Genomic DNA, 26193 nt, shown 5'->3' on the forward strand with positions numbered 1-26193 from the left:
TGCATTCTGATATGAAGTAGACATATGGGACTGAAAAAAAATGTCTGTTCTTAAATGACTTTTCGAAAAGTGCGTCAAACTTTCGCCCAGTTATGTGAGGCCAATGGAAAAGCATGTATTGGGACGAGGCCAAGTATTTCCATATGAGTTTTGAGTTCACCGAGTCCAACCTACAACTGGAAGTCATAATGTATATCCTGTGAAAACACTACTTTGTGACTACTACCCCCTTGTGGCTACAACACCACATTACCAAGGGTGGACAGGCCGTGTAATGCACTACCCAATGCACTAAAAATCCAGAAGGTGGATAACAAAGTAATGTTTTTTTATGCCCATCTAAAAAATAGAAAGGAAATAATGAATCACACATAGTAGTATTATGTCATGAAATAATGTGTTGTTTGAATTGAGACTGTGAATTAGTACCGCATCTTCTAGCTGTTCCTGAGCCGTGATGTCCCATTTGACCATTGAGGGGTTGATGAGTGACAAAAGCCAGCGAAGCAACAAAACAACAATGAAATGGACACAAAACCCCAGTTGCAGATCCTGAGGTAAGCATTGTCTAAGAGCCCCCTGCTCTGAGAGTAGAAGAACCACTCAGGTCTAAGCTGAAACACTACATCCCACACGCCGACACCGCTCACTCATAATCCAACTAGTCACGCGGGTGCTGGGTGCTGACATTACCATACAAACACAGGTATCTGTGGAAACCGCTGAGATGGTACAGTGAGCTGACAGGACAGGCAGCTGAGATTAAGTCGAGACATGAATAAGTAGGTCTTACTGAAATATACTGTCAGGGTGACACCTAAATCCTCAGGGACGCTGTCTCGCAGTCTTAAAACGAAAAACATCTGTTCCTTTGAGGTTCAGGGATCTTTCATAATGTCTTCTTGTCTTCAGGGAGGACAAGTACACAGAGCCACTACTGATCCTACATACAGTGCCTAATGAAAGTCTACACAACCCTTGCACAGTTGTCACGTTTTGCTGCCTTAAAATAAAATCTAAAAGGGGGAGTCAATTAGATTTTCCCCCTACAGATCTACACAACCTGCTCCACATTTTTAAAGTGAATGAAAAAGTAAAGAACATTTTCTAAAGTAAGAACAAATAAAACATGAAGATCTCTTGGTTGTGTCTTCACAGAGTTAATACTTGGTGGAAGCACCTTTGGCAACGAATACATCTTGTAAATAGTTTTGAATAAGATTCTACCAACTCTGCACAACACTTAGGGCAACATATATCCATTGTTTTTGTCAAAATTGCTCAAGCTCAGAAAATTTGGTTGGGAATCATGGACAGTAATATTAACATCTTGTCTCTGACTTTCAAGCAGATGGTGGCAGCATCATGTTATGGGTATGCTTGTCACCATCAGGGACTGGGGAGTTTGTCAGGATCAAAAGAAATATGAAAGGAGAAAAGCCCAGGGTAAAATTTAGAGGAAACCCTGCCTCAAGTCTTCTGAATAGATAACCCTGGGATAGTTTTATTTTTCAGTGGGACAATTACATACATTTTAATGCTAAAGCCACACCAGAATGGCTTTCCAATAGGTGTTGAGTGTTCCTGAGCGGTCCAGTCTCAATCCTGCCTTAAATCTGGTCGAATACTGCTGTCCATCAATGATTTCCAACCAAATTTACTGAGCTTGGGCAATTTTGACAAAAACAACGGATATACACTGAGTGTACAAAACATTGTCTTTCCATGACATAGACGGACCAGGTGAAATCTATGATCCCTTATTGATGTCACCTGTTACATCCACTTCAATCAGTGTAGATGAAGGGGAGGAGACAGGTTAAAGAAGGATTTTGAAGCCTTGAGACACGGAGGGTGAATTGGCAAGTACAAAATTTATACAATATAGTTTTTTATTTACCCCTTTTTTCTCCCAATTTCGTGGTATCCAATTGGTAGTTACAGTCTTGTCCCTTCGCTGCAACTCCCGTACGGACTCGGGAGAGACGAATGCTGAGAGCCATACAACTGCCGAAATACGACCCAACCAAGCCGCACTGCTTCTTGACACACTGCTCGATTAACCTGGAAGCCAGCCACACCAATGTGTCGGAGGAAACACCGTACAGCTGGTGACCTGAAGTCAGTGTGCATGTGCTCGGCCGACCACAAGGAGTCGCTAGAGCGCGATGGGACAAGGACATCCCAGCCGGCCAAATCCTCCCCTAAACCGGACAACGCTGGGCCAATTGTGCGCCCTGCCTCATGGGTCACCCAGATCGAACCTGGAGCGGTCTGGAGCTGTAGTGATGCCTCTAGCACTGCGATGCAGTGCCTTGGACCGCTGGCGCCACTCTGGACTCCAAGACAAAATATTAAATACCAGCACACCGGTTTGAGTGTGTCAAGAACTGCAACACTGCTGGGTTTTTCACACTCAACAGTTTCCTGTGTGTATCAAGAATGGTCCACCACCCAAAGGACATCCAGACAACTTGCCACAACTGTGGGAAGCATTGGAGTCAACATGGGCCAGCATCCATGTGGAGCGATTTCGACCCCTTGTAGAGTCCCTGCCCCGATGAATTGAGACAGTTCTCAGGGCAAAAAGGGGTGCAACTCAATATTAAGAAGGTGTTCCTAATGTTTTGTTCACTCAGTGTATGTCACCCTAAGAGTTGTGCAGAGTTGGTAGAATTTAATCCCTTTTCAGATTACATTTGAAGGCTGCAAAATGTGACAACTGTGCAAGGGAATGTGTAAATGTTCACTAGGAACTGTATCTTTTTGCAGTTATCAATGAATACTACATTGCATTTCACCCTAATCATTGATTTTGCCAAATTAAATATGTTCAGTCATCTAAGTGGTATTGAAGTAGCTACAATGAGAGATAATGTAATGATCAATGCGAAAAACCGACGAGTCACTGGCACCCTCTCATGACAAAGTTGAACAATGAACGTCCTCCCGGGCCCAATTCCACAGTAGTGAATGGACAGCTGCTAACGACTGACAATAGGACAAAGGGAGCCACTCCAAGCGACTGATAACCTCCGAAATGGCAGAATCAGCAGTGGTTGGTCAACTGTGTCCCTTGGACAGAGTAGGTAGGGTGAGGGTGTGGGGGGTTGGAGCCTGGGACAGAGTAGGTAGGGTGAGGGTGTGGGGGGCTGGATCCTGGGACAGAGTAGGTAGGGTGAGGGTGTGGGGGGTTGGAGCCTGGGACAGAGTAGGTAGGGTGAGGGTGTGGGGGGCTGGATCCTGGGACAGAGTAGGTAGGGTGAGGGTGTGGGGGGCTGGAGCCTGGGACAGAGTAGGTAGGGTGAGGGTGTGGGGGGCTGGAGCCTGGGACAGAGTAGGTAGGGTGAGGGTGTGGGGGGCTGGAGCCTGGGACAGAGTAGGTAGGGTGAGGGTGTGGGGGGCTGGAGCCTGGGACAGAGTAGGTAGGGTGAGGGTGTGGGGGGCTGGAGCCTGGGACAGAGTAGGTAGGGTGAGGGTGTGGGGGGCTGGATCCTGGGACAGAGTAGGTAGGGTGAGGGTGTGGGGGGTTGGAGCCTGGGACAGAGTAGGTAGGGTGAGGGTGTGGGGGGTTAGGGCCTGGGACAGAGTAGGTAGGGTGAGGGTGTGGGGGGCTGGAGCCTGGGACAGAGTAGGTAGGGTGAGGGTGTGGGGGGTTGGAGCCTGGGACAGAGTAGGTAGGGTGAGGGTGTGGGGGGTTAGGGCCTGGGACAGTGTAGGTAGGGTGAGGGTGTGGGGGGTTGGAGCCTGGGACAGAGTAGGTAGGGTGAGGGTGTGGGGGGTTGGAGCCTGGGACAGAGTCAGGTCAGACTAGAGGTGACCAGGGGGTGGAGCCATCCCTGCTGCTGTGAGTGACACATGAGACACCCACCCATAGACAAGCTCATGGTTGTAAACACTTTCCCATCAGGGAGGGACGACCACTTTTCCACATTTTCAATAAAACGTCATTAACCATACTTTCTCTGCTCTAACAAGTTAAGACAATATGACTATACAATTCCACATATACAGCAATTATCTACAAGAAAGCGCATCCATATTAAAATAAACCCGCATGGCATTAGTAAATATTGATCCGCCTTTTACAGGTTCACAGAGATGACGGGGAAAGCATTTACAAGGAACGAGAGAGATCACAGCTTCTAAATTCCTCAATTTACATTCCCCTTCTCTGCTGTTTTAGGAGAGTTTGAGTGGTGGCAAGATTAGGACTTCATCTACTGTGTAGTGGTGAAAACAGCTGTTGCTAACTCAGCTATTTGCCCTCTGAACTGTGTTTTGGTCCCTGAATGAGGGTCTCCGGATTCCCACCCCTGTCACAGCGTTTACAAGCTCAGGGAGCCTTGCCTCAGCCCCCCTCCACACTCCACAGCCCCTTGACCCCCACATCACCCCTGCCCACTCCATGCACTGAGGCATCCTGGGATGTGAATAGGCTGAGGGAGACTAGTGTTGTCCATGAGTACTCTCTGATCCCGCCTCCTCAAGTTTACAACCCAATCAGGCTTTGCCTCATAAATCCATGCCTCCTCCCTTAGGGGGGCAACAATGCCAGTCTTTTTCTGTGCACTGGTTTAATAGTTCCCCCAAGCTTCCTTCCACTTATTACTGACTCCCACAGGTTTATAGGGGCCAGAACACAGAGGCTGCTAAGAAAGTCCAGTGTAGAGCTGCACACAATCAGGCCAGCATGGAGTCACGGCGGGGTCAGGAGTTTCTGAACTGAGTCTAACCTCTGACCTCTGCCACCTGGCTCCGCAGCCAGGGCGAAGAAAAGGGAGCATCTCAAATGAACTTCGCCTGAACCTGGACCTTAACATTGGACAAACCCCCCCCCACCCCTGCACTACCCCTTCCACCAGCCTGTTGCCCCACGGTGAGAAGAGAAAGAGGGGCTGCAACCACATGGTCCCACAGCAGCCCATAGAACACAGACACAGTCATAGGGTGACTAAGAAATGCCTGACTAGATCCTTTACAAAACTGAGGGGATTGTTCATAGAGTGAAAAAGAGACAGCAATCTAAATGACTGTATCTGTGTGGCTCATTACCATGTATTTACTCGATTGACATATTTTGAGACTTATCTGCAAATATTCCATTCCACTCCATTATCTTGCAGTATCTGTGGAACAGAGGCTGCGACTAGTGGTGCGTAGGGCAGCTGTTTGTTCACCCGCACCCACCCGCAATTGCTAACACCCATCCACAACCGCCCAATTATGTGTGATAAAGTAAAAATTCTGAGGCACGCAACCAACCCTAGCCTAGATTATCCGCTGTAGTCTACAGTCAGAGACGGCAGAAAGGTTTTTGGACAGGTTTTTTTTGTTGTGTCTGATTTAGGGGGTATGATGTTTGTGCGTCTGTAACTTTCTCACTCATAATTATTCAGGATTCTTTCAGGGTTAGCAACAATCATGGTAGCATCCACATTAACGTAGAAACATATTATATTCTTATCTACAGTGAAAGTGACTCCAAAATGACACAATACATTATTTACCAATAATTTCTATTGGGCAAAAAATTATCTGAAACACATCCAAAACAAAGAGAGTCACAAGCTTGATGTAGTCATTGTGTGCTAGGCATATGGGACCAAATACTACACTTTTGACTACGTTAATACACATAAGTGAATTTGTCCAAATACTACTAAAATGGGGTGACTATGTACAAAAAGTGCTGTATTTTCTAAACCGTCCACATGGTTTGGATGAAAATACCCTCAAATTAAAGCTGAGTCTGCACTTTAACCTCCATAGTCATTGAATCATTTCAAATCCAAAGTGCTGGAGTACAGATCCAAAACAAAACAAAACAAATATTTTGGAGCTCACTGTAGTTGTCATCGGTTAAGTATTCTAAGTCATCTCTGCTTCTTTTCACAGAGGAAAGACGTTTAGGGATGGGGAGAAAATGCAATAACCAAAAGATTACTGGAAAGATTTACTGTGCAATGACATCAGTTTGACCGGTTGTAAGGAAATAAAAAGCTTTGAAAACAACCCAACATGTTTGATAAGATCTCAGTTCGACTTGGATGCATATTTCATGTGGTTGAAATACTATCAAATATGATGGTGATATAGCACCTCTACATATGATATCTACCTGTGCATTCGCATTCTCTCAAGATGCTGAAATAAATCATATTTCTCCATATTTCTGTTCCAGAGTAAAACTGGTGGCTACATTTGATGTATCATTTTAATGCAAGAAATGCTTAATTCTGCTGGAGTTAATATGAAGGCTATGTGAGAGGTTAGACCTAGAGTCAGTGTCCAGATTTCAGTTTACATTTAACTCATATGAACACTAGGCTACAGTTCCCTTGACGTACCATAGGCCTATAGAGAGCAATATTAATGCCGTTTGCCATGGTTTGTTGGACAAATCCTATGGGAATATTAATGGCGTTTTTGTAGGGTTTTTGGATAAACTCAGAAAATAAGGTTTGTGGTAAACACATTTTTAGGAGATGTGTTTTGTTGTATGAGATCATTTTAATGAGGTCTGTGGTAAACAGGTTTAGGAGATGTGTTTTGTTGTATGAGATCATTTTAATGAGGTCTGTGGTAAACAGGTTTAGGAGATGTGTTTTGTTCTATGAGATCATCTTAATAAGGTCTATGGTAAAAAAACAGGCTCAGGAGAAGTGTTTTGTTCTACCAAAACCCTATTCTTTCCCCATAGGAATAGCTGAACGAACCAGAGGTAACTCATTTCCGGGTTTTAGGACTACAAGCTAACGAGCTCTATTGAAAGTCACCATCTTGTGACATTCAAATTTGTATAGCGCCTCACAATCATCACACATCCTATTTTACCACTTCACCAAATATTTCACAAACATTACTTTTCTGGCCCTACCTTCTCTTTATTTTCAACTCTCCATTTTGCCGCTTTTCTCTTATCGAATTAAACTCCGGCATAGTTATTTTTGCCTCCATGGATGGATGTTAACTTTTTCTGCCGTTTCCAAAAACATTTGGCGTACGTAGTTAAGCAGGGATCATCAGATAGATTCAGCCGCATACCTGTTTTTTCTTGAGCGGATGTTCGGGTTGCCAGAACATAACTATAAATCATTTGTAGACTAAATTGACTGCAATAAACCCAAACAGATATAGTATTTGACTAAAGCATAAAAATGTCTAACCTTGCTTACGTTTGTATACGATCACGTGTCTCTCTATTATGTGCCTGAATACGTGGGAACAGATTCCCCAAAATAAAAATCACTTGGAGCTGATTTGCTGAAGTTTTTAGTGTTTTATGTCCAACAATGAAATTGTTCAACCCTGCCGTAAAGCTTACCCATTAATGCCAGATAGCCTAAAATAATAAAAGAAAAACCTCAATGTAGCATATAGATATGAATTGCACAAGATTTTTTTAAGGTATTGTTTTCTATTTATTCTCATGATCCTCAACCTGCCCGGGAGGATTATGAGGCAACTCGCGCATCATGTTGTAGGCCAGATTCTGCTCTATTTTCAGCTGAACATGTCCCCCTGGTGGAGGACTCACATGCTACATTGAAGACACGCTTATTATGCAGATCCAATAATCGGAAAGGCAAGAGGAACAGCAAAAACGATACCAATTATTTTATCCTGAAATTGGAATGATGAAGAGCCGAGCATGGGCCGACATTTTACATTTCAGGGGGAGCTGGGTTGCCGGTAAAAAACAGTCTGCACTAGTAAAAAAAAGAAACAGAGGCCATATGAACCACAAAGTGGCTCTCATTTTTCAGCATGTTTTTACGAGGGCACTGTGTATTGACAGAGTGTTGTATACAGTCAGCAAACAGCCTCATTATTTATTAAAGGAGACAAAATCAATGATGTCAAAGGATGTAGTGATATAATGCAGAATAGCATTGCTCCCAATCAATTCCCGTTTATAGGCTTACTAGAGTGTTGTTTTTGTTTTTTAAATCCACATATCCTAAACTATGGGTTACATTTAACACAATATTGTCAGTGATGAATGTTTATTCAGATAACATCTGGGTTAGTGATAGTATCCTGTCTGGGCATCTCCCTACCTCACCTAGGACCTGTACATGTATTATTCTATCTCGCCACTAGAGGAGGGTATTTAACCAATTTTCACTGCCATCCACAAAGCATACAGTAGCTGTGACATATTGCCATCCACACTGTATTGCTGTTGGTTGAATGTAACAGACCCGACATTAAATTATGTGTGGAAGAAATATCCCCAGTCACAATTAGACATGAACTATCTGGAACAAATTGGTCACAATACTCCAAACTAAAATCTTCAACTGAAAATGAACGGAAGAACATCAATCGGTGATTTGCCAACAGGAAATCACATGAATGACTTACTTTATCATGATGTATTTGTCCTATCATGAAGTATAAATACATAACAAGTCAACTTACCTATCCCATTATTTGGTTCAGCTTCCAAGGGATGGTCACCGTAGAAGCCTGAAAAACAAAAGGAGAAATGTGAAGACAGAAGGACAATCAGAGATCCCTTACAGTACCTTTTGCTGTAGACACTAATTCATCATGTTGACTATGAAGTGAGACCCTCTCTGTGATTGGTTCATCAGTGCCATACCATCTGTGCTGTGCACTCGGTCTAGACGCCAGTCCACTTCTCACTTACACACTCAATGACAAGCAATCATTCAAACGCAAAACAGTAGTGTGTGTAAAGTTCCCTGGCGGTATATCCCTCCATTATAGGCCACCCCCCACCCCGCCGTGTCAGCACACCGCCCTGCTATCAACAGTTGACCCTTGACCCGACACACGCCAGACGCCCCCTGCACCCTCCACTGAACACTGGCATATGGTGTCCCTCAAGCAAACACAATGCACCAACACACACACATGCCCATATCAGACTCACAGGCACAGTCACATATGCCCAACTCAGACACACACACACCGTTACACACACACACACTCTCTCTCTCTCTCTCTCTCTCTCTCTCTCTCTCTCTCTCTCTCTCTCTCTCTCTCTCTCTCTCTCTCTCTCTCTCTCTCTCTCTCTCTCTCTCTCTCTCTCTCACTCACTCACTCACTCACTCACTCACTCACTCACTCACTCACTCACCCACTCACACACACAGAACAATGAATTACAGCCTACTCACAAGCACATGCAGTATAACCAATAATTAGCACAAACAAGCATTCACTCAACTCCATATTGCCAACAATTAACACCATTACAAAATAAGAAGATTGGCTAAAACGTCAATGAAAAATTCTAAAGCACTCTGGTGTGTGGTCCCTTCTTTTCTAATCATCCTGACACCCGATTGACTATATACACTGAAGTATTCATTGATAGCTGTAAAAGCAGAATATTCAACTGTGATATGTAGGGTCAGTAGTGGCTCTGAGTACTTGTCCCCCCTGAAGACAAGAAAACATCCCTGCACCTCAAAGGGACAGATGTTCTTAGTTTTAAGACTAAGTTTCCCTGAGGACTTAGGTGCCACCCTGACAGTATATTTCAGTAAGACCTACCTATTCATGTCTCAACTTAATCTCAGCTGCCTGTCCTGTCAGCTCACTGTGCCAGAGCCTCCTCCACTGCAGCCTATTGTGTGTTGACAAAGAAGGGCCGCATCTTTAACCTTTCACCTCTAAAACCTCTGCAACCTCCAGAACACAATCAGCACACAATCAAAATAACATACTGGCTCTTGTCCTTTCTCTTCCCTCCACAGGGATAAGAAGGTCAGGCATGCTTGACAGAACTCACACCAGTAATCAAAATACTGTAAAGGTTTTTCATAGAGAAATCTATTCAGTTCGTAAATAAATAACTACAAAAAATAAACACAGTGGCGAGATGGTGTACCTGTGCATATTACCGTAACCAACCAATCAATTTATGATTCCTACTGTTGTCATTTCTAAATAATAATAAACATGTCCTCTGATAGAGAGAGAGAGAACTACTTATTCCACAACTCTTTCACCTCAAGCTCTGGTATTCCTGTGAGTTTCCCCTCCAGGGCAGGTTTACCACCACCAGTACACATGCTAATTAGCTGCTCAGCTCTGGTAACCAGCTCTGTGACATGACTCCAGTAGGGCCAATGCTAAAGCTAACCACATTAGTCATGCTACAGGCTGGGGAACACCAGCTAAACCACTGCTTCAGTTCTCCCCCCGCAGCCCCCACTAATGTAAATACAGTACAACCTATTGAACAACCTCTTGGCACCATACTAAAACGTTAAAAGAAATGACAGTTGGGAGTATGTCATACAAACATTTAGGATCTTCACCTACACAGGTATTCCGAACAAGGATTAAGAGAAGCACAACCAATGAGCTTCAAAACTACTGTAAATCAAATTCGAAACTCATTTGAGAGACCTCCATGGCTCCAAATATGTATGTTACTGTATGACAAAAAATTACACTAATTTCCACATGCTTGCAGTGGCAGCATTCCTTTTCAACAGGAACCATATGGTGAGATTGTGTGTGAGATAATGGTGGTGCATAGGTTACAGATGGTAATGCACATGCAATAGAGTGTAACAGTAAGTCCCCCTCCCATTAGAATGGCCCCCACGTCAGTCCATCCCCTTTCGATTTCAGCACCCTGTCCCCCCCCCATTTACATCCACCCAGCCCCTAGATCAGTCAGTCCATCACTGTCCCAGATCGTCTGCCCCAGATGGCCAGTGTTCTGCTTGGCCAGTGAAGAGGCACGCCACCCTGTCATCTGAGTAGAGTGGCCCCTACCTAGCTGTCAGCCTGGCCCTGGCCTTATCTCACCCACACACACTATCACATCTATCACATGTCACACTGGGAGGCCTGGCACAGAGGGAGGGAGCGATAGAGGTAGGAAAGGACTGAGGGAGAGAGAGGAGGATGCAAAGAGAAAGGGAAGGAGATAAGGATTTAGTGAACGAGTGAGTGATTGATTGATCATGTCAGTAGAAAAATGAGGGAGGTAGTCATAGATTTGACAAAATTGAGAAGGGCAGTCTTCCACCGCTTTTGCATCACAGGCCGTAGAACGGTTCCCGCGGCTCAGCATAATGGAATCCGCCCACTCTGTCTGTCATGTCCACTTAGTGGTCATGTCCTTGAGGAATGGGAGCGAGTGCGGGTGCACAGCTGAGGGTTCTACATGGAACCCAAAAGAGTTCTACTTTGAACCAAAAAGGTTTCTAGCTGGAACCAAAAATAGTTATCCTATGGGGACAGCGTGGAGACAGCGTAAATATATCCCCATTTACAGTAAATGTCTTGAGTTCCTAACAAAAGGTAATTTGCTAGGAACTAAAGACATTTACTGTACACAGGGAAATATTTATTCTCCATAGCTGAATGGTGAGTGACATCTGTGATATATCGGCCCACAGTGACAAGAGATTCCTGGGAGAAACCAGCCACGGATATATAATTGTTTCCACTACATTACAGGAGCAAATGAATCACCTGCTATGAAAAGCCAGTGTGGTGTCACAGACCAATAGCCTGTGGGTAGTGTTCAAGTCATCCTGTTCCTAGAGACAGTGAAGCACGTCTTTAAGGAGAGTTTCAGTTTTCCCTCAGCTCCATGCTCTAGAAAGCCTTGAAGAAACAGATGGGGTAGATGTATAGGGGGGTGTGATACACTGTTACCTGATATTAGTAGGCTCTCTTTGTATTACCTGACATTAAGTTAAGAGGGTCAATGCTTTCTAAGTTGGGGTGGGTCACAGAGGGTAATTTGGCTGAGGTGGGTCATTGTTACCAAGAGGGTCAATGTTACCTGACTGGGGCTGTTACATGACTAAAGTGCTACCCAACAGGTCCCCAAATTACTTCCCCGACTTATAACTACTCATATGCACTGAATTTGGTTCATATTCCCCTCATAATTTATCCTACTGCTCTGACTTGGTTGTGCACATGTAGCTTTCATTGTCTGCTTATATGCCCCCTTTATTTATCCTATGGTTCTGACTTGGTGTACAGGGAGAATACTTTAAGAACGGCCCATGTTCTGAATTCTGTCGCTGTACATATCAAAAGTGCTGAACAAATAGTAATATTGACTGCGTCCATCCTAGCTCGCTCATTAATGTCTTAATTTAAATTACGGACTGCTTCTTATCCGCTCGTCGTCCCCTCATGCCATAGTTTGTACAGCTCAATTGTCAGTAGAAACCACATTTGTTTAAGCAAGTCAGCTATATCAGCTATGTTTTTTTTATAAAAGCCAGTAAATGAGGCTGAATGAACTGTTTCGCTGCCAGACAAGGCTCCGCTGAGGTGTAGCAGTGGTAAGGTGTTGGGACTGCTGTTGGGACTGCTGGTGGGACAGCTGTATGTGAGCCCTAACAGCTTGTGGGCACCGTTTGACACCGTTATAGTGCAATTCATGTATTGTTTAGTGTTGTGTTGTGTTGTGTAGTGGCTTTGCTGGCATGCATCCCAAAACATTTGGGGGGGAGTTTGCTCCACCAAGATTTACATGCTAAAATCACCACTGTGTATATTACATTTATTTTATTTGATGACTTTATTATTTCATTCCTAGTCATTGTCTCATCTCTATAGAGCTGCTGCCTATGCTGTCTGCCAAAATCACTATTTTAGTAGTTCTTCAAAGTATATAAGGGATGCTTTTATGACTGCTGAATACCAACTATCAATCACTTATATCATGTATATTCAGGTAGAGATACCTTGCGAAGCAACTGCCCTCTATCCCTCTCGATCCCTCTCGTCTCCCTCTCTATGTCTGCCCCAAACTAACCTAGCGTAGCAGGTGTAAAAGAAATACACAGACCGGACAAGTAGGAGGGCAATGGACTATGGTCATTGTAGTTAATTACCATGTTTTCTGTGCAAAACTGTGTAGAATATTGGCCTGTTGGAAACTGCGACTCCCTACTTCATCACACAGTTCAGGCTTGATCTGATAAAAAAAAATATTTAACCTTTATTTAACTAGGCAAGCCAGAACAGACTACAAATACAAAGTTGCCAATGTCTTTTCAAATTGATACAAACAAGTGATGAATAAAAATATGGTTCAAATTCAAATTGAGATGACTGCATTAAAATATAAACAGTAGGCTTTATGACTATTTCAATTTCATGTTCAATAAATGTTGTTATATTTTTCTACTTGTAGGCTAATATATTTGTCTCAATATATTTAATGATGTGTAGACTAACATGTGCATAATGATGTGCCAGGAAGTAATATCTCTCTAGGAGCTGAAACATCGTCAGTATTGTCAAATAATTACACTGAGTGTACAAAACATTAGGAACACCTTCCTAATATTGATTTGCACCCCCTTTTGCCCTCAGAACAGCCTCAATTTGTCGGGGCACGGACTACAAGGTGGCGAAAGCATTCCACAGGGATGATGGCCCATGTTGACTCCAATGCTTCCCACAGTTGTGTCAAGTTGGCTGGATGTCCTTTGTGTGGTGGACCATTTTTGATACATGCGGGAAACAGTTGAGCGTTTAAAACCCAGCAGAGATTGCAATAGAGATTGCATTATCTGTGGATCTGTTGGGGCGGTATGCAAATTGGAGTGGGTCTAGGGTTTCTGGGATAATGGTGTTGATGTGAGCCATGACCAGCCTTAGTGTTCTTTTCAGTCTCCTGAGGGGGAATAGGTTTTGTTGTGCCCTCTTCACGACTGTCTTGGTGTGCTTGGACCATGTTAGTTTGTTGGTGATGTGGACACCAAGGAAATTGAAGCACTCAACCTGCTCCACTGCAGCCCCATCGATGAGAATTGGGGCGTGCTCGGTCCTCTTTTTCTTATAGTCCACAATCATCTCCTTTGTCTTGATCACGTTGAAGGAGAGGTTGTTGTCCTGGCACCACACGGCCAGGTCTCTGACCTCCTCCATATGGGCTGTCTCATCGTCGTCAGTGATCAGGCCTACCACTGTTGTGTCATCGGCAAACTTAATGATGGTGTTGGAGTCGTGCCTGGCCGTGCAGTCATGAGTGAACAGGGAGTACAGGAGAGGACTGAGCACGCACCCTGAGGGGCCCGTGTGTTGAGGATCAGCGTGGCGGATGTGTTGTTACCTACTCTTACCACCTGGGGCGACTCGTCAGGAAGTCCAGGATCCAGTTGCAGACGGAGGTGTTTAGTCCCAGGGTCCTTAGCTTATTGATGAGCTTTGAGGCCACTATGATGTTGAATGCTGAGCTGTAGTCAATGAATAGCCTTCTCACATAGGTGTTCCTTTTGTCCAGGTGGGAAAGGGCATGGTGTAGTGCAATAGAGATTGCATCATCTGTGGATCTTTTGGGGTGGTATGAAAATTGGAGAGGGTCTAGATAGATACTTCTGAGATAATGGTGTTGATGTGAGCCATGACCAGTCTTTCAAAGCACTTCATGGCTACAGATGTGAGTGCTACGGGTCGGTAGTCATTTAGGCAGGTTACCTTAGTGTTCTTGGGCACAGGCACTATGGTGGTCTGCTTAAAACATGTTGGTATTACAGACTCGGACAGGGAGAGGTTGAAAATGTCAGTGAAGACACTTGCCAGTTGGTCAGCGCTTGCTTGCAGTACATGTCCTGGTAATCCATCTTGCCCTGCGGCCTTGTGAATGTTGAATTGTTTAAAGGTCTTACTCACATCGGCTGCGGAGAGCATGGTCACACAGTCTTCCAGAACAGCTAGTGCTCTCATGCATGTTTCAGTGTTATTTGCCTCGAAGCGAGCATAGAAGTAGTTTAGCTCGTCTGGTAGTCTGTAATGGTTTGCAAGCCCTGCCACATCCGACGAGCATCATAGCCGGTGTAGTACGATCTTAATCCTGTATTGACGCTTTGCCTGTTTGATGGTTCGTCGGAGGGTGTAGCGGGATTTCTTATAAGCTTCCGGGTTAGAGTCCTGCTCTTTGAAAGTGGCAGCTCTAGCCTTTAGCTCAGTGAGGATGTTGCCTGTAATCCATGGCTTCTGGTTGGGGTATGTACGTACGGTCACTGTGGAGATGATGTCATTGATGCACTTATTGATGAAGCCAATGACTGATGTGGTGTATTCATCAATTCCATCGGAGGAATCCCGGAACATATTCCAGTCTGTGCTAGCAAAACAGTCCTGTAGCTTAGCATTTGCTTCATCTGACCACTTTTTTATTGATCTAGTCACTGGTGCTTCCTGCTTGAAATTTTTCTTGTAAGCAGGAATCAGGAGGATAGAATTATGGTCAGATTTGTCAAATGGAGGGCGAGGGAGAGCTTTGTATGCGTCTCTGTGTGTGGAGTAGAGGTGGTCCAGTTTTTTTTCTTCTGGTTGCACATTTAACATGCTGATAGAAATGTGGTAAAACGGATTTAAGTTTCCCTGCATTAAAGTCCCCGGCTACTAGGAGCGTCGCCTCTGGGTGAGCTTTTTCTTGTTTGCTTATGGCGGAATACAGCTCATTCAATGCTGTCTTAGCGCCAGCCTCTGACTGTGGTGGTATGTAAACAGCTATGAAAAGGTAGATAGTGTGGTCTACAGCTTATCATGAGATACTCTACCTCAGGTGAGCAATAGCTCAAGTCTTCCTTAGATATTGTGCACCAGCTGTTGTTTACAAAAATACATAGTCCGCCGCCCCTTGTCTTACCAGACGCCGCTGTTCTATGCTGCCGGTGCAGCGTATAATCAGCCAGCTGTATGTTTATAGTGTCGTCGTTCAGCCACGACTCCATGAAGCATAAGATGTTACCATTTTGAATGTCCCGTTGGTGGTTTAATCTTCCACATAGATCATCTATTTTTATCTCCAAAAATTGCACGTTTGCTAGCAGAATGGAAGGAAGTGGGGGTTTATTCGATCGCCTACGAATTCTCAGAAGGCAGCCTACCCTCCCGGCCCTTTTTACTCCGCCTCCTCTTCACGCAAATCACAGGGATCTGGGCCTGTTCCTGAGAAAGCAGTATATCGTTTGCATCGGGATCGTCAGACTCGTTAAAGGAAAAAAAGTATTCTGCCAGTCCGTGGTGAGTAATCGGAGTCCTGATGTCCAGAAGTTATTTTCGGTCATAAGAGATGGTAACGGCAACATTATGTACAAAATAAGTTAAAAAATATGTTACAAACAATGCAAATAAACAAACAAACAAAAACACAATTGGTTGGGAACACGTAAAACATCTGCCTTCTTCTCCAGCGCCATTTTATCAGATGCACTTAAATATTTTGGCTTGCCCATTCACACCCTGAATGGCAGACCTACACAATCCATGTCTCAATTGTCTCATGGCTTAAAAATCCTTCTTTAACCTGTCTCAACCAGTGAACATTTTCGGCCATTGTAGGAAAGATACATTGTTAAAAGATACATTCCATCGCTATTGGGAAACCGTGCTCAGCACTATTCATCACACCATCATGGATATGAAATGTGACAGATTGTGGAGGAACTCCAGTGTTAGATCCACAGGCTGTGCTGTGGTCATCCCACTGACCTCTACACCTGACCTCTGACCCCAGTATGTAATACCACGCAGCACAATGTCTCCTCTGTCCTCCCCTCTGCTCCCTCCAGCCTAACAATGCATACTTCCCTAATCTCGGATGGGCGGCTCACTCCCTCTAACAGGGTCTCTGATCTTTTTTCCACTAATTTGTCTTTTGACCAATCACATTAGATCTTTTTCAGAGCTGGTCTGATCGATCAAAAGACCAATTACTGAAAAAAATATTTGAATTGGGCTGCCTGTGTAAACGTGGCCTAAGTCCCGCTCTCAGTCTAAAATGTATCCTAAAGTATGATTAGCACAACCTATTAACTTTAAATGCAGTCTTCAGTAGATCTGAGATTCTAAAACCTGCAGTATATAAGTGGTGTGAAAAAATGTAAATGTCACTTTCGCTCATTTCTATCTGCTTTTTTCTGTCCTCTAGCCATGTTGGTGTAATTTGTTAGAGTAGGTGATTTGGTTAAAGATGCTGACTGTATGTCTTTATCGGCACTAATCCCACCAGCCCCCTCAGCTCAGCTCTCAGGTCAAGCCCTGGTCAGAGCCACAGAGGGGCTGGGCGGGGGTCATTCACAGCTGGTCGACCGACACGCTCAAAGGATCAACTTCCCTTTCATCATAACAGGGGTCAGAGTTTTATTACCACGCACTGGGCTGGATAGCGTAGTATACAAACACACACACACACACACACACACACACACACACACACACACACACACACACACACACACACACACACACACACACACACACACACACACACACACACACACACACACACACACACACACACACACACACACACACACACACTGATGGCTCAGGGGCATTTGATAATAATTATCTGATTAAATGTGTGCCAATAAATAAGATAAATTTTATGGCACCATTCATGTGACACTATAAGGAACATGTTATCTTCTTGAGTTTTGTTTTGAGCCTCTCTGAGTCCTCCAAGTTTTCAAAGAGAGTTTGAGAATGTCCACTGGCCAATCATGCACTGTAGAAGAGTTTGTGAGGATTGTCAAGTGATGAGGATGAAAGTTTAGAAAGCCCAAATTGTTAGCAGATTCCTGCTAAAACAGTCATTGGGAATGTGACTGTGTGTCTTTGCTGTTGACTGTGAAATGTCAGGGTCAGTAATTTACTGTGCTGCCTTAAATCAGTGCAGATGGCTCAGGTAACAAATGAATGTCTCATTAATGAAATCTGCTTCCTTTCCAAAAGAATGAATGAGTGAGAGACCAGCCATATCTTTATCGACAGAGATTTATATCAAACACAGGTACACTACATCTGTCACTACTCTAGTGTTGATTGCACTAAGTTTGAGGGGCTAATTTGAATAAATGTGTCAGAGTCAGGGGAAGCCGCTCTTTTATAGCCCGTAACAACTGTCTCCTGTAGCAATACCCTGGCTCTGATTTGTGAGATCCACAGGAAAGGCATCCCTACTCTACATACCAAGTTCAGTGTTTTACAGCTCCCTGTAAACTCATCCTCCACCCAAATTCAAACTCAAATTGTAGACGTTTACGGCTCCTGGCTGGCTAACGTGTTGAATATCACAGAGTCCTGAGAAAAGCCTGGCCCTAGACTCACGCATCTGCGATGTCACTGTACCAACTGCCTTGATGCCCTTACTGTACTACCTCCTCCCCAAAAACACTTTATGACCCGCCACGCCAGCCCCCCTGCATCTCAATACCAGCTGTTAATTCCTTGTCCATACCCTAAGGGTTCTGCTCTCTGTTCTATTGGGCTGCTAGCTGGATAAATGAACAAAACATCCCTGCCTGCCTGTCAGTAACTAGCCTTGTTATTCCTCCAGGCCGGCTCAATGGCTCTCCTCTAGCTCATGGATCAAGTGGAGGTTGTAAATACTTTCCTGGGTTGTTTGGGGGTCAACAGAGACTTGGCCATTATTGCCTGAAGAGCCACATCTCCATAAGTCTCAGCCCATAGGTGCAAATGCATTAGCTTTCCAGTGTGTTGACTGCAAGAGAGACACAAATCACGCAAAATGACTTGATTGTGTCCTGTGATTTACATCTTCATACAACAAAAAGAAGAATGTTTTAAATACTATGGTGCGTCCTGTGATTTGGGTATTGTCATGTGTGAGTCATGTACGTTCTGAATTGACTCTACAGTGTGAAGTGTTGATTCCTGAGGCCTGCTGGTTGCTGGGTCACCAGTCGTTGATCTAATTATCCTCTGCTCTCTGTATCATTACAGGGATGACCGAAGGAATGTGTTGCCTGGTAACGGCACTTACTGTCAGTGCACCGGGACAGGAGGAGCACCCAGGAGCAGCAATACATTGTGTCCTTACTAACAGAGCTCTGCTGAGGCAGTACATGTTGGGCAATGGTCATCTTTTAGTCACTGTCATTGTTTGGTGAATTTTGCCAAGGCATTCTCTAGCAAGACAATGAGGAATCAACAGAACTTGATGCTCATATCATGATTAGTATTCTGTAATACCAAAATAAAATATACATTTCTATTTATTTGTAAAAATCTGTCAAATCTAATAGAAATGCTGAAAATATTTATGTTGGTCCTGTTTGATCATTTCAGAAGGTAAATAATTTGCTCACACATTTATACACAAATCCATAATAGATGTACATTGTGTCTTTGAATTAAAATATATATATATATCACATAAATCTCCGGTAACGGATTAGCCTACATGTAAAGGATTACAAAAAAACGTTAACTGTAATCTGTTATGTTACCAGCAAAAATATTGTAATCAGATTACAGATACAAAACTAGATGATTACTTCTACAAACATTTGTTTGACACATTTCTGTTTTCTCAATGACATTCAATTCAGCATTGAAAAAAGGTGCAAATTGAAGTTTGTTTCCGCCTGAGCAAGTCTGACCACTATGATGACACACCAAATGTGTTTGATAGATGGCATGAAAAGAGCCAGAATAGACTTTTGTTTAAGCTACCGTCTAAGCTGTCTTCCAATGATGTGACTGTTGTCGGCATACAAAGATGATCCAACTTGAATAAACACTTGGAGGTTATGACGACAGTAGTGGTGTAGCATACGGGCGATACAGATAGCATATCACTTATTATTCATATCTAGGCTAAATAGCGCATTGATGTGAATTGCACTGATGCTCTATCATTTTGCTATTTGCGAGTTACGGATTGTAGTTGTTGTGGGTGGCTGTTCACAAATGTAGGCCTATATGTGTATTTTAACCCAATAATAGTGGAATTGAAGAAGTTGAAGCTGCCTATCAGTCATTGTTTTTGCGACCAGTGGTGTATTCATTATCGAAACTGTTTACTGTTTAACCAAAAGGAAGCAAACAGAGCAAAACAACAGTTTCTATTGGACACATTAATTTAGGTCCCTCTTGTTTGCTTCCGTTTAAGAAACGTTTTGCAACAGAATCGGCATAATGAATATGACCCAGTGAACAGCCAGTGAAAAATGCGCTCTTGCAACAGCTGCATAGTGTGAATCCCAGCCTATGGAATAAAAACTACCCCGGTGAAGGCCTATTGTACTGTCAAAAGCAAGTTTCATTTAAGAAGACCACCAGTGGGGCTTTTATTGCTCAATCTAATGTCCATAGGCCTAACAGACACATGCTCAAACTTGCACACGTTTGATAGACTTAAACAGCTGCAATTTATTGAGATATCAAAGTGTCACCGATTTTTTTTTAACAATAGGCCTATAGCAAATGCAGCATATGGCATTAATTTTTCACATGCAAATAGCACTTTTTTAATTTAATGTTAGGGTTAGGCATTAGGGTTAGCAGTGTGGTTAAGGTTAGGGTTAGGCATTAGGGTTAGCAGTGTGGTTAAGGTTAGGGTTAGGCATTAGGGTTAGCAGTGTGGTTAAGGTTAGGGTTAGGCATTAGGGTTAGCAATGTGGTTAAGGTAAGGGTTAGGCATTAGGGTTAGCAGTGTGGTTAAGGTTAGGGTTAGGCATTAGGGTTAGCAGTGTGGTTAAGGTTAGGGTTAGGCATTAGGGTTAGCAGTGTGGTTAAGGTTAGGGTTAGGCATTAGGGTTAGCAATGTGGTTAAGGTAAGGGTTAGGCATTAGGGTTAGCAGTGTGGTTAAGGTTAGGGTTAGGCATTAGGGTTAGCAGTGTGGTTAAGGTTAGGGTTAGGCATTATGGTTAGCAGTGGGGTTAAGGTTAGGGTTAGGCATTAGGGTTAGCAGTGTGGTTAAGGTTAGGGTTAGGCATTAGGGTTAGCAGTGTGGTTAAGGTTAGGGTTAGGCATTAGGGTTAGCAGTGTGGTTAAGGTTAGGGTTAGGCATTAGGGTTAGCAGTGTGGTTAAGGTTAGGGTTAGGTTTAAACTCAGATTTTATGACTTTGTGGCTGTGCCAGCTAGTGACCACACTTGAGAGCTAACTCCAAAACAAGAGTTACGCTAACCCGCAGGGAAAGTCATCTAAAAGCAACTGAAAGTATTGTAATCAGATTAAGTTACTGAGTTTGGGTAATCCAAAAGTTATGTTACTGATTACAATGTTGGACAGGTAACTAGTAACTGTAAAGGATTACATTTAGAAAGTAACCTACGCAACCCTGCTGATCTCCCTCAGAGCATATACCTCTCACTATGCCTGCACATTATACCCATAAAGACCTGTTTCTCTAATGACTTCTCTCCTCCTGGTTTGTTCCATTATACCCAACAAAACGACACTGTCATTCCTCTACTATGATTCTGCCCTAAAAATATATTTTCCTGATCTCTGTAAAAGCCAACTCTAATTAGTATTAATCAGGTTAATTACGTAATCAGTCTTTCCTTCATAGTATTGACTCTCAACAATATTTGTTTAAATAAAATGAACTAAAAGGTAGAGGGAGTGACAGTGTCTTGTGTCTTCTGATAGTGGGGTTAATGCAGATTGGGAGATCAGAGACGGAGCTAAGATATGGCCGGGAGTCGAGTTAAGAATCTCTCTGGTAAAAAGGACATGATGGATCACATCTGCCTGCTGTGCCCCTGTCCCCCGTCTCTTCTACCCCACCTCCTCTACTGTAATCTTCAATCATCATTCAGCAGCACCACAGGGGTCGTATCCTGCCCTTCCTCCTTCTCCACCCACAACACAGTTTGTCCCCCCAGGGAAAGGAAAGCCCCATGGTCCCTTGCCCACCACCCCCAGCCCCTACCAGAGTGGAGGACTGACAAAGCACTCTCTTTCACTGTGTCTGCAAAAATCTGCCAGGCCCTCTTACCACCCTGAGGCTAAACCACATCAGATTCACACAAACATACTTTCCTATTTAACTTCATGTGAAGACAATTACATTGAAACAGACCTCTTACATTGATTAGAGGAAAATATAGAGGTCCTGACACTCAGATCAATAGGAATTGAGTTTCTCTTGGAATGAATTTAGAGATAAGCAAAGCTATTAGATAAGCAGTAAATGAGTTTGTGTTTAGAATATTTTCACATTCTGTCAGTGGTGACTGGTGATACTGTAGTATAGTTTGTAATGCAACAGGGCTCTTCACCAGAGGAATATACAGTATTATTAAAAGGTTTGGCATAGCCAGCACAGTAATGGCCTGATATAGTGCTATACTGAATTATAATATTGTTTTAGTGTGAAATTGTCAATAAACTGAGAAGGAATTCAACAATGAGGTCTTCATAATAATCTTGAAAATAAAATACAATTTGAGTATTTTATAGTAATTATGGTAATGTTAAATTGATGCAAGTGAATTTAATTCTCTATTTTCATTTGAGAAGAACATTTTCATGGAATATAACATACTTACTAGACACATGGCTTTGTTTACAGTAATATAACTTAATGTCAGGTTCTTTTAGGGACATTTCAAATTTTCTGATGAAGAAATCAGAACCTTGAAGAAAAGAACTATTTAAGGGACCAAACTATTATTTTTAGGTAAATATGTTAGGCCCACTAATGTCTTTTTAGATACCTTTTTATATTTCACTTTTTTCAGGATACACTTATTTAAAAGTATGTTTTACATTAGCATAATGAACAAGTTAATTAACCATTGGCAAACGATTTGGAAATCATTTGGAAAGAATTTGTAAAAATACTCACGTTTACTGATGTATTTATTACGAGGTTAAGGCCTAATCAAATAAACATGAACAACATGCCATACTTGTATTTCCTTAATTTCATTTAAATGAACTACTTTATTTTATTTAAAATTATGTGATAATGTTTATGATCAGTTTATAAGCACAGTTTCTAATAACGTATTATATATGTAACTACTGTCAAGTTAAATACCTTAAATGTAACATTTGTACACGAATGTAAATCAGTCAGTGCCATCGAACCCGCCCAAGATTAGCTATTAATCCCTTATTTTAGGCAACTTGGTGAATCGCCACATTTGTCATTGAAATAAAGTTTGCACACACAAAACATAATTGTCATACATGAAAAGAATCAAAACCTTAGGCTATATAAATGTCACTGATTAAATCTTAAGTAGCCTACAGTGGGCTACACGGTTTAACATTCTTTATACTAAACCATGAATTTGTGCATATTGACCAAAATAAGATTCATCAATTAATGTATGGTCCACTAGCATAATGTGATATATACTTTAATTTCAATCAGTCATTTTCGATTACTATTCCTTGTCAAGGCCTAAGGAATTTTAATCCTCGAAATGACAATAAATCTTCACACCCACACAGGGGCACGAGCCACTGGCGCCTGGATGAGACACTAATGTGCCTCCCTTGAAACAACGTGTCGATATTTGTCAACCTGCCTTCGTGCATGAGAGAAATCATTTTAAAAACGAAATATAACCAAATGTGTGATGTATAGCTTTATAAGGAATAGTGAAATGGGTCCTCAATATATAGCCATGGCAGATCAAACGTAGTGCAATTATGGATGGAATTATCTCACCAAAAATGATCAAACAATATAGGCCTATAGCTACTCTGTAATAGCCTCTAAATATGTTGATTTATTCGATTTAAAACGATGCCAAATATGTGTATCTCTCTATTGAGAATTGGTCTATTAACAGATCTAAGCCAATGTTGCCAATTTGTAATTCCAATTGGATTAATTGAATTATTAAAACGCAATGTTTTCTCTCTCTTTCTCTCGCTGCCTTGTCTTGGTCATCAGCCATTTTCATGTTTTGTGGTGGTAATAGCCAACACAGGATTTAGTGACTAAACCTAATAGCTTCAGGGCGTTCTCCAAGTTCAAAAGTTCACCTTTTACGATCTTCAAAAGACCGCTGACTGCCCACGTCCAAATAAAAACATTCCTACCTCTATTCTCAACAAGCGACCCTCAAACCCATCACAGTGTGAAATATGCAAGAATCAAGACTGACTAACAAAAGTAGGCCTATCATATAGATCGCAGGGCGCACACAGGGTCAGATAATTCCCATAGGTAAGACACATTTTGAAAGGCAATTAACAGCCCATGGGGAAGGATACTGTATTTTTTCACCTTATAAAACCCCACATAGAATAAGCAGAATATGATGTAGGCTAAAAACAGGATGATTAACTATGTTACAGTAATTGTATAATAATGTATCATGAATGTAAGGACATTGATATATGTATTTGCATGTGTGTGTTTTCCCCAATGACTGTAAATGTTTTTTCCACATGTATAGATTCGCATGGACAAAACCTGATAAAAAAAAAGATCAAATGTAGCCTATAGAAAGCAAGCAGCTTGATTTTAACATCCACTATACATTCCTAATGGAATTGGAGCAAGGATGCGAACACGTACCGTTAACGGACTTCGCATTGTTTCTCTCTGGGTAATCGAACCCATTCGTCCTCTTCTCTATCTCCATCCTCCTTCATAAAAGCTGCATGCGCGCCTTTCTATCAACAGGGCGCCTATTACCACTATTTTCAGTTCGATAATGCAATTAGGTGTTTTCGTTGCGTTGATGCGCTCCTGTCTCACTGGACGGACCGTAGTCCCATGGTTTCGAGTGTCAGTAAGAATAACAGTTCTTCCACACACCCATACCTACACAAACCTGCACCCTGAACATTACGCAATGACGCACGCGCTGTAGCAGGAATTCTGGGTTATGTAGGGTTTGGCCGCGGTGTTTGTAGTTGGGGGTGGTGCGGCTACCTACAAAGTTGCATCATTCCGCTGAGTTGGAAATTAGTTGGCCATCAGATTTCTGCAACAGTTTAGAACGGTAAAGTATTGTTATTAAGTGTTATACAAAGTTGACTTGGATAATCTAAAATGGTATTCAAGGACTGTGAAAAATAATGGCCATAATAATCCGACGGTGATTGACCATTAAAAGGTTATTCTGGGGGAAAGTATGCAAAATGTTGGTGTCACTTGTCTATCACCATTATATTTCTGATATCTATTTAGATTATTTGGCCAAAACGAACCATTGTTAATTAAGCTTCGTAGAATGAATGGTTTGTGCATTGTCATCTAACTCAAATCCTTACTAACGGAACCTTAAAACTGTCTACTATATAGAGTTAGTGCCTTTGGAAAGTATCCAACCTCCTTGACTTTTTCCACATTTTGTTGCGTTTACAAAGTGGGATAAAAATGGATTTAATTCATTTTTGTCAACAACGATTTACCCAAAATCTTCTCTAATTTCAAAATGGACAAAAAATGCTAACATTGTTCATACATTTACCAAAAATAAAACACTAATAGGGCTTATATCTTGAGTAGATAAGTATTCAACCCCCTGAATCAATGCATGTCAGAAACAGCTTTGGCAGCAATTACAGCTGTGAGTCTTTTTGGGTAAGTCTCTAAGAGCCTTTCACACCTGGATTGTACAATATTTGCCAGTCATTCTTTTAAAAAATGATTCAAGCACTGTGAAGTTGGTTGTTGATCATTGCTTGACAGCCATTTTCAAGTCTTGCCATAGATTTTCAAGCCAATTTAAGTCAAAACTGTTACTAGGCCCCATTCAATGTCGTCTTGGTAAGCAACTCCAGTGTAGATAGTGTTTTAGGTTATTGTCCTGCTGAAAGGTGAATTTGCCTTCCAGTGTCTGTTGGAATGCAGACTGAACAAGATTTTCTCTAGGATTTTGCCTGTGCATAGTTCTATTCCATTTATTTTTATCCCCCCAATAAACTGCCTATTCCTTGCTGATGACAAGCATAACCATAACATGATGCAGCCATTACCATGCTTGAAAATATGAAGATTGGTACTCAGTGATGTGATGTGTTGGATTTGCCCCAAGCATAATGTTTTGTATTCAGGAGAAAAAGTGAATTTCTTTGTCACATTTTTTGCAGTATTACTTTAGTGCCTTGTTGCAAACAGGATGCATGTTTTGGAATATTTGTATTCTGTACAGGCTTCCTTCGTTTCACTCTGTCAGTTAGGTTAGTATTGTGGAGTAACTACAATGTTGTTGATCCATCCTCAGTTTTCTCCTATCACAGCCATTAAATTCTGTAACTGTTTTAAAATGACTACTGGCCTCATGGTGAAATCCCAGAGCAGTTTCCTTGCTCTCTGGCAACTGAGTTAGGAAGGACACCTGTATCTTTGCAGTGACTGGGTGTATTGATACACCATCCAAAGCCTAATTAATCATTTTTACCTATCTACCAATCGGTGCCCTTCTTTGCGAGGCATTGAAAAACCTCCCTGGTCTTTGTGGTTGAATATGTGCTTGAAGTTCA

At 42.4% G+C, this 26193-nt stretch overlaps 1 protein-coding gene across 1 annotated transcript in view; it reads right to left on the minus strand.

The window, feature by feature from the left end:
* LOC106579986 (nuclear receptor subfamily 6 group A member 1-A) overlaps positions 1–24507 on the minus strand; it is a 105525-nt gene extending 81018 nt beyond the window's left edge. Inside the window, exons 1-2 of the mRNA XM_014160476.3 lie at positions 24278–24507; positions 8428–8475 (exon numbers count right to left, since the gene is read on the minus strand). Of these exons, the coding sequence (XP_014015951.1) occupies positions 8428–8475; positions 24278–24344 (115 nt within the window). The 5' untranslated portion in view covers positions 24345–24507. The remainder of the gene's footprint in view (positions 1–8427; positions 8476–24277) is intronic.
* Positions 24508–26193: the final 1686 nt, after the last annotated feature.

This window comes from Salmo salar, chromosome 20 (assembly GCF_965601325.2).
Source record: "Salmo salar chromosome 20, fSalSal1, whole genome shotgun sequence".
NCBI classification, from domain to species: domain Eukaryota; kingdom Metazoa; phylum Chordata; class Actinopteri; order Salmoniformes; family Salmonidae; genus Salmo; species Salmo salar.